General features: G+C 42.7%; 1 protein-coding gene across 3 annotated transcripts; it reads left to right on the top strand.

The window, feature by feature from the left end:
* The first annotated feature begins 2757 nt into the window (after positions 1-2757).
* AKAP17A (A-kinase anchoring protein 17A) lies at positions 2758-9423 on the top strand. Of its 3 annotated transcripts, none has more exons than XM_035313535.1 (5): positions 2758-3071; positions 3415-4157; positions 6026-6174; positions 6816-7056; positions 8331-9423. In XM_035313535.1, exons 2-5 carry the CDS (start codon positions 3483-3485, stop codon positions 9255-9257), a joined length of 1992 nt encoding a protein of 663 aa, XP_035169426.1. In that variant the 5' UTR covers positions 2758-3071; positions 3415-3482; the 3' UTR covers positions 9258-9423. The 3 variants fall into 3 exon arrangements, with proteins under 3 accessions (XP_035169426.1, XP_035169360.1, XP_035169296.1); XM_035313469.1 differs by having other exon boundaries at positions 2758-3157; XM_035313405.1 differs by lacking the exon at positions 2758-3071 and having other exon boundaries at positions 3363-4157.
* Positions 9424-9879: the final 456 nt, after the last annotated feature.

The following is a 9879-nucleotide window of genomic DNA, read 5'->3' as shown; positions in this document are numbered from 1 at the left end:
AGGAAAGAAGATGGAAAGGAAATGGAATTATACTGTGTTGTTGTTTTATTTTATATAAACACTCACATAACATATTGCATGCACTACCATACGTGACCATTAAGGTCAAGAAAATAGTGCATTTCAGGAAGGGCAGAAGTACACAGATAAGACCACGTATATCTAGGAGAATTATATCCTCTTTCAAGAAAGGAAGAATGGTCTATGCTAAGGCAAGAATACAAAACCTAGTATCTGCTGTTTATAGCCTATTTTAATCACGTTTATGAGTATAAAGATGTATTACAGATATGTAAATAACAAGGGCTCCCTCTGGTGAACGTTTGTGGAATTCAAAGCGTAAGTACTAAAGATGCAAATGAAAAAAAGTTTATAAGCAGAAGGGATATATTCTGTGAGACCAGACCTTCAAGTCAGAAAAACAAAGAAAAAACACACACACACAAACACACACACAAAAAAAAAAAAAAAAAAAAAAAAAAAGCTTTTAGACACACTAGATATTTTTTAACATCTGTATCACAATGTCTGTCTGCGGCAGTTCCACACCAGTAGGTAGCTCATCTCCACCACGCCACTCTTTCAACTCTCCCTCCTCAAGATAACAGAGGGAGAAAATACGATGAAAAAAGCTTGGGTTGAGATAAGGACAGGGAGATCACTCAACAATTACCGTCCTGGGTAAAACAGACAGCATAGGGAGATTAATGTAATTTATTGCCTACTGCTAACAGACAAGAACAGTGAGAACTAAAGCAGACTGAAAACACCTTCCCCCCGTCCACCCTCTGCCACCCCCGCACTCTCCACTACTGAAGCCTTGCCAGGTGAACCCAAAACAATGTCAGAGCTGGGGAGAGGCAACGTGTTACAGCAACAAACAGATCTGCAGACACTGTGGCACTTGGATATTGTCCCTTACTGATGTTTACTTTGCCTGTCCATCCTTCCTCTTCCTGGCATGTGTCACAACTTCTTTTTCCTGACCTTCACTTCAGACTCTGAAACCCAAATGGAGTCATGTCCTTTACTCACTTAGGCATCTTAATAGAGTGAAAAATAAAAATAAAAATTACCCATCTGCCCTGAGCAACACGGGCAACTGCAATTCAGCAGACACGCTGTTTACCCTCGCTGGGCTGTGGTATTGGTGTGTGGATTACAGCTTTCGAAAGTCACCTACATTATGGCTACTTCTTGCCCATGTTTTTTAGTATCTTTAAACATGATGTTTGTAACATCTCTTTCAGCTTTGAGTGTATATGAAAATCAGTCTATGAAAGCTGTTAGTTATAGTTGTTGTCACAGCTTGGTAACCTCAGTTCTGTCATTGATTTACTCTCTCACTTAAAAAACACTCAATATTTATTTCTGGCATAGCCCCGGGAGGTAGGACTGTGGTTACGCACAGGATTAAAAACCTTTGCCATGTTCAGTGTCTGACTGTGCTGCTATTGAAACTCCCTGGAGTGTAACTGGATCTGCTTTGTGCACGCCCACGCCAAAGTCTGTGGGAGAAGATGTGATGGCCCATGCCAGTGCTCTCAAGCTATCATACATGAACTATTTCCAAGTGCTGGATAGTAGCAGCAGTTCCTGATTCTGCCTTTGCACTGTACTTAACTGAACCATGGATTGAATACTTCCATGCAAGATACAGAACAGGACCAGCAGTTATCAGCATCCATGACATGAAGCAGCACATCTGCACAGCAGCTGCGGTCTTACTGTGACCGCTGGACTGACAGCAACCTCCTGTGTTGAGTGTTTTCATCGATGCTTAGAAGTCATTATTTCCACACAGTGGTTAACACCAGTCGGATGCTGAAGGTGACTGCACTCTCGGTTTCTCAGCAGGTGGGAGTTTAGCCAATGTGGGATCCGGTATTTTGAAATAAGGGGAACGGGCTAAAGTTGCACCAGGGGAGGTTTAGGTTGGATATCAGGAAGAACTTCTTTACTGAACGGGTTGTTAGGCACTGGAATAGGCTGCCCAGGGAAGTGGTTGAGTCACCATCCCTGGAGGTCTTTAAAAGACGTTTAGATGTAGAGCTTAGGGATATGGTTTAGTGGAGGATTTTTTAGCGTTAGGTCTGAGGTTGGACTTGGTGATCTTGGAGGTCTCTTCCAACCTAGACGATTCTGTGATTCTGTGAAGGTGCTGTACTGGGTAAGGCACTGGGTAAGAGCAGGAGGTGGGCAGCGGGAGCAGCCCGTGGGATAGGCACCTGCCGCAGGAAATTGAGAGAGGGAGTCGAGGGCAAGCAATTACAGTCCCAGTGTTGAGACTGAGTTCTCTGAGAACACGGGAGCCTAAATCTGCAGGGCAGTGACACAGGGAATGGTGGCAAGTCCTCTCCCATGCCTATATGGTGCTTGGCACAGAGCTGGCAAATTCTGCATCCTTTGCTCGCGCTGAACCCAAGTATGAGGAATCTGCCAATAGTAAAGCTACAGTGAGAAGCTCTGGTATGGTATCTGGAAAACAGCATAAGATCATATAAAAACCGTACTTGAGGATCTGCTGGCCTATCAATTGCTTTCCCCAGCACAGGGGTTTGGCCCCACTGAGACATACTGAGGGGATCTGAGATCCGCGGGGAACTGCGCATGCGCCGCGCCGCTGCCAGCCCTCCCCCGCCCCGCCGCCCCTTCCCGGCGCGGCCATAGAGAAGGAAGTCCGCCGAGAGCTAGAGAAGCCCTCCGCAGGCAGCTAAAGGAGGCGGCCGGAGCTGGCCGGCCCGTCCGGCCGGAAGCGGAAGTGGTGGCGGCTGCGCGCGGGGCCGGCGGCTGTTAGCGGTGGGTCGCGGCCGGGCGGGCGGCGGGTGGGCCCCGGGCACGGCCCCGGTGCCGGTCGGTGCCGGAGGGGTCCCCTTGCGGCCCCCGGGCCCCTCGCTAAAAGCTGTGCGTTTGTGTCGTTGCAGGTGGCCGGCACCCGAGCGTTTCTGTGTGGAGAGCCCCTGCCTCGGCGCGGCCCCGGCGGGGTTTGCTTGTTGTTAAGTAGTCCGCGGAGCCGTGTGGCGTCGCGCCTCTTCCTCCCCTCCCTCCCGAGAAACAAGGGTAGCTGCTCTGTGAGCCATCACATACCAACCTCATTTACCCCTAAGATTGTCATCAGCTCCTTTTTATTTTTGTTTTCTTCTGAGGCCTTACTGAGGTTTAATTATTTATAGGTTCTGGTGGTTATAAAGTAATTTAAGATGTTCATGCTGCTCGGTTTTAACTATCTAATTGACACCTGTATTAAGAGACCTTGGTTTTACGTGGGAACGGTTAAATGTCCAAAGAATTCAATTGTTTACGGATAAGGGCTGTTTTGTTTGACTACTGTTGGCTTACAACTTAAACTTGCATCTTTATTTTTTTTTTTTTATCCTTTATGCTTTTTCTGTGTTATGGCTGCTGCAACAATAGTTCATGATACATCAGAAGCTGTAGAGCTCTGTGCTCCCTGTGGGTTGTACCTTAAGCCCATTACAAAAATGACCATCAGTGTGGCACTTCCTCAGCTGAAACAACCGGGAAAATCTATTTCGAACTGGGAAGTGATGGAAAGGCTGAAAGGGATGGTGCAAACCCACCAGTTTTCCACTCTGCGGATATCTAAAAGTACGATGGATTTCATCCGGTTTGAAGGAGAGGTTGAAAACAAAAGCTTAGTCAAGTCTTTTCTGGCGTGCCTCGATGGCAAAACAATAAAGCTGAGCGGCTTCTCTGACATCCTGAAAGTCCGCGCTGCAGAATACAAGATTGACTTTCCTACCAGGCATGACTGGGATTCGTTTTTCCGTGATGCAAAAGATATGAATGAAACTTTGCCAGGCGAAAGGCCGGATACCATCCATCTGGAAGGCTTACCCTGTAAATGGTTTGCAGCAAAGGACTCAGGCTCAGAAAAACCAAGTGAAGAAGTCCTTATAAAGGTTTTCAGGAAGTTTGGAGAAATACGTAACGTGGACATACCCATGCTGGACCCTTACAGGGAAGAAATGACCGGCAGAAATTTCCACACCTTCAGTTTTGGAGGCCATTTAAATTTTGAAGCCTATGTGCAATATCAGGAGTATGCAGGCTTCATTATGGCCATGAACGCTCTGCGAGGAATGAAGCTGATGTTCAAAGGTGACGATGGCAAAGCTGTGGCTTGCAATATAAAGGTGAGAAACGGGGGCGGGGGAAGGTTCATGGGAAGCTATGTGAAAATGTGAACAGATAGATGTTAATTCTGAAGCACTTAAAACCTACAGTTCGTTGTAGTGGTGACAGCAGCTGACATTGATGTGGGTCTGGGAACCAGCACTTTTTTTAAAAAAACTTAAAAAGTTTAAAAGTTTTAAAAGGAGGGTGATGGAAAGAGTAAACATGTCCTGTTAGACTCTGATCAAAATACGTGAGGTTTTGCTCTTTTTTTTAACAAGACAGCTCTTGAAATCAGAACAGTTAAGGAACGGCCAAGTATATATAAGATCATATAATGTAAGAACATTACCTACTAAGTGTTTTTTAAAAAGCAATATGTATTTGCAAATCTTGTCACTTCATATATGGTACCTAATTCTTAGCAAGTTCAGACACATTTCACAGTCACGGGAGGGCTGCATTTAAAGTGCATTGTTCTCTTTTGTACAAGCTAACAGAAATCTTGGGGAGAGGGATAGCCTTTGTTTTTGATCCCTGTGTTGATGGTGAGGTTTACCCATCAGCTGTCAGGATTGTGAAGTAAATACCACGCAGTCTGTATGTCCTGTGGAATACAGAGGTCATCATGCTTAGCATACTTCATGTACAGAAAGGCCACCCAAAAATTGAAATGACTAACCTGTTTCTCAGTTCCCTGTGAATCCAGCGTGTTTAATTCTGTATTATTTACATACAGAGTTTTCTAGATACTTTTCTCTGTAACCTCATTGTCTTAAGTGAAACTATTGACAGGAGATGATCACAGCTGAGGCAGTCTCTTCAGATGTTTTATCTGTGAAAGTATGGCCTGAAGAAAAATTGTTGTGATAAGTTTGGGGGCTGTCCATGCATTTGCATAGCAGTTGACTGAAATATGTGCTCGTTTATTTCAGTATGTTTTGTTTCCATTCTTCAAATCAGAAAGTGTATTTCAGAAAAAAGCTTGAGTGCTCATTTATGTAGTTTGGGAGCATGCAAAGGTTAATTTAAATTTTGGTTTAGTTGGTGAAATGCTATAACCTCTTCAAAGAAGGTCAGCAGGAGCATAGAAATAGTCATACCTTGACCCTCCTGTTTTCAAGGGGATGTGAAATTCAAACTGTCACTTACATGCTCTAGATGAGGGCTCCCAAATTTAGGTCCCCTGTGCATGCCTTCCTGGCAGCTGCCCTGGGGCTGATAGGAAAGAGGGAGGGCTGTGCTCACAACTGTGCTGTCAAGACAGATCTCTTTCACAGGAGGTCATGGCACTGTCCAGCTCTGCTTCTCCTGGCCTTTTAGCCTGCTAGTGGAACAAACTGAGGTGTATGTAACTGATTTTGTGAATCGTTGTGTTGAATTGATGAGGAGGCATTAGTTTAAGCCAGGTGCTAAATGTTTCAGAGCCATTTCTTTTCTCCTGCTGAATTTAAGGATTACAGTGGTGCATAGACAGGGAGGCCTGATTAAGGCCCATTTCTACCTAATGCTGTGTAGTCCCCAGTGGCATCCATAAGATGAAAGAATTCTTCACTTTCCTCTTCCAACATTGGTGGAAAACGTTGGGCAGCCAGGGCCTAAACCACATTGGGTTTACATTTGGATGTCAGAAATGCATGAAGGTGTAAACTGGTACACAGTTGTGCTAGCGCATAGGCAGTGAAGTTAAGGGACAATTCCTAGTAATGTCTGTAGTGCTCTAGTGCTTGTTCTGGAAACATACAGAAGAGAAGGTCCCTCTTTTTGAAAAAGGTTTTATATTTATGCTTGTAATTATGTTTTGAATACCTTTCTGCTAGGTCAAAATGTGGTTGCTGGGGATTTTTCTTTTGTTTACTTAAAACTGTTTCAACTGTATTCTCTAAAGGTTTCTTTTGACTCAACAAAACACCTCAGTGATGCATCAATTAAGAAGCGTCAGCTTGAAAGGCAAAAACTTCAAGAGCTTGAAAAGCAGAGAGAAGAACAAAAACGCAAAGAGAAAGAAGCTGAAGAAAAACAAAAAGAGGAAGAAAGGTACTTCTTGTTTATGGCTCTTCTTTGTTTTTACCAGTACAGCATGGCAAAACTCCTTCCCATTTGCATCAGCAGATTTAACAACAACAATAAAATACAAGCTTACTTCTAAAGTTCTGATCGTGTGGTTGAAGTGAAGCAATTTAAACTGAGTGAGAGTACTGTAGTCCTTTTATTGAGGTACGGTTCATAGATGGAGACCTGGATGTGAAGAAGAGTGGTTTGGCTTTTGTTTGGTAAATATATAATTCTAAGATCTTGAAACACATGCACTTGTTTTACCAGTAACTCACTCATATAACAGAGCTCATTGGCCCGTTAACATTGGTGTTTTTTGCAGTAAAGGAATGGGATACAAGCACATTTTAGTGCTATTTTAAGAAAATGAATGTAGGTGCAAATATCATGCAACAGCTATTCAGAATATTATAAATGTTAATGCAGCAGGGTTTTTTCAGATTGTAAGGCGTACAGTTTCCTATCACAGATAAAGTTTTTTTTTTTTACTTCAGTTTTTCAGTAGCCACCAAGGCTTATTAAGGCACAAATGAACTTAAAGTACGAAATATATTTTATAGTATAGTCAGGATTCTAAAGTTGTACCTGCTCTAGACAAGGTAAAAATACTGATCTCTTTTTAGGAAGCAGAGAGAGCTTGAAGAATATGAGAGAGAAAGAAAAAGAGAAGAAAAGTTGCGTAGAAGAGAACAGAAACAGAAGGATCGTGAACTTCGACGAAACAAAAAGCAACTTGAAAAACTTCAAGCTGAAGAGCAGAAAAAACTGCAAGAGAAGATAAAGCTGGAAGAAAGGAAGCTCCTGCTAGCTCAGAGAAATCTTCAGTCCATTAGGCTAATTGCAGAACTGCTAAGCAGGGCAAAGGTAACTTCAATATTTATTTCAGAAGCTAATGAAGAACCCAGCAGAACAAAGCCTTTTGATGACTTGAGAGGGGGTGGGGATTGCTGTTCATTAAACAACAGATTTAGCACCTCTCTAGCTGCTATTCCTTACCAAAAGTTAAAGTAATGAAACAGTATTTTTCCTTTGGTAAAATATGCATGTATAAGTAAATAGAAAAGTGAACTTGAACCTTAAGTCCCAAATAGCATTTTTTAGCTAGTAAACTAATTGGCAGCCTTACTCTGAAGTCAAGGAAAAGAATGTGTAAGCATGATAAAGGGAACAAAACACAGAAGGTAAGATGCAAGACTCCTTATTTCTAATACGAATTGTGGTACGCTTTCCCTTCTGCCCTTCAGCAGTTCTTTTAACTATTCTTTCCAGCTTTAAAAAGGGGGTTTGTTATTTGGTGTTTGAAAATGTGCAGAAAGATTTCTATACAGGAAAAGTACTGTCAGTTGAAATTTCAAGTGTTAGATCCTGTCTCTCTAACACAACTACAATTATTTTTTCCACTAAAACAGGGTGGCGTTTGCTTAAGATGTGGATAAAGTTGTGCTAGGGTATAATATGATGCTTGATAAGTATTTTCTGTAGCAGTTAAAAACTGTGTGGCAAAGCACACATCTATTCCTTGATGCTGATGTACCTCAGGATTGTTTTTGAATTAGAGCTCATACAGTGCTAAGTGGTCAGCTATATGCTAGGGAAAGGGAGAAATACTTCTTGCAGACTGTAACTTTGTCTCTCTGAAATAGATAAAATAGTTTTTCTTTCAGCCAGTAATTTTGAGAACTACACTAAGCTGAACAGAAGTTTTTTAAAAAAAAGTTTGAACCTTATTTTTAGTATCATGAGTTTCTAAAGTGGTTGACAGCGTGATAATCAGTTTCTACATAATTAGTATTTTTTTTAAGGACCCATTGTAAAGTCATCTATGAGTTGCAAGTTGCAAACCTCTTAGAGAAATCAGTGTTTTTGGTTTGACTGAAACCTTCAAGTATCAAACCTGAGAAATTTAATATTACAAATTGCATGTTGTGCTAGCTTGTGTGTTACTCCTGCCATAGCAAGGGTCCATAATGACTGAGCTTTATCTAAGAAAGAAAAATGGGAGGATTACATTCTGTTTGTAAGACACCTTATTTTCTTCGGGATTGCTGCTTTTGTGTTATGGGTACAACTTGGAAGCATGAGCGAGTCTATAAATGTTTTTCTTCTTTACTCTTGCTTTCCCTATGGCTGTCTTTCAGACTGTAAAGCTTTTGGAGCAAGAACAAAATGAAGAAAAGATCCGTCTTCAGCAACTAGAGGAGAGAAGAAAGCTTCAGGAGGCTGAGCTCAGACGGGTGGAAGAAGAAAAAGAGAGAGCACTGGGTTTGCAGAGAAAAGAAAAGGAACTGAGGGAGAAACTACTGAACAATCTTCTGAACAAGAAAATGGAAGCAGTTAATCAAAGCAATGAAGAAACGGAGCCCTCTCAGTCTGACTTGCTGAAAACTGCTAGCGGTGCTCCCCACACTGTGTCATCCAGCTGCATCACTTCTACCTCGGGACAGGCTGCTACAGGCAAGCTGGTGTCAGGCTCTCAAAGAGAAGTAGCATCCCCTGAGAGTCAGTGCAAGTATTTGAATGGCAATACTCATGACCGAGCTCATGTCAAAGAAGGTCAGAAACTTCATACCACCAACTCAGAGAGGTGTTCTGAGAAAAGAAGTTCAGGAGTACTCTCGTGTGTTCCTGCCAGTGACCAGCAGCATAAGAGCCTCTCTAGCTACGACCAGAATAGCTGCAGGAAGGACTCACGTGGTGAGCAGGGCAAACGTGGCACGGAGGCAAGGAGAAGGAAGAGCCGTTCGTGTAGCAGCATAAACACTGATGACAGTAAAGGTAAACGAGAGAGAAGCAGGCACAGAAGAGATGGGAGCAGTTACCGGGATGAAAAGCGCAGGAAGGAGAGGAGGTATTATAGACGCTCTAGCAGAAGTCACAGTCCTCGACGAAGTCACAGTCCTCGTCGAAGAAGCGTAAGCCCCAGACGTTCACGTTATAGAAGAATTCGCAGTAGCGAACGTAAACGAGACAGAAGAGAAAGAAGTCGTAGTCGCAGAAGCTTGAGCAGGAAGCGAAGATACAGGAGGAGATCACTGAGTAAGCAACGGAGTACGTGGAGTGGGTAGTGGAGGCCTGGACTGTTTGGAAAGGCTGTGGACACAAGGGCCAGAAAGTTGTAAACGAGACCTCATTGGTGTGACTGCTGTAAGAAAATGCTTCTGTTTCAACCAATGCCTAATATGCATATAGTCCCTGAAATCAAGAAAATAGATACCTGATTTTTTTAAGTTCCTTTGTGCTCTGTTGTCTCTTTCTAGGTTTCTACTACAACGTAGGTGTAATCACCTGTGCTTGTGCTCGAGTTCCTACAGTGCTGAAAGCCAGCTTGTTTCCACAATTTTCAGTTTTCTAAATCTTAATTTTAGCCAACTTAGCTTTTCATCTCTTCATCACCTAATTTGGTTTGAGAAGTACGTGGGTGCCAGTTGTAGGAACTCCAGATGTTACAAGCTATCGCACACAGATTTGATTTAATATGCTGTCTGGTGCACTTAATGAAATTGCGGTTAACAAAGTTTTTGCTGATTAAGCCAGATAGCAAGACTTTCATATGGTTCTTAAAACCGACTCTAAAGATACACAGGATATCTTTTTAACTGCTATAATTCCTTCATATGTCTGTATAGTGCCAAGCTGTGTGGCCCGAATTATTCTGGCACGTACTGCCCGAATTATTCTGGCACGTAC

Source organism: Oxyura jamaicensis, chromosome 1 (assembly GCF_011077185.1).
Source record: "Oxyura jamaicensis isolate SHBP4307 breed ruddy duck chromosome 1, BPBGC_Ojam_1.0, whole genome shotgun sequence".
NCBI lineage: Eukaryota > Metazoa > Chordata > Aves > Anseriformes > Anatidae > Oxyura > Oxyura jamaicensis.
This window is presented reverse-complemented; position numbering and strand designations above follow the sequence as displayed.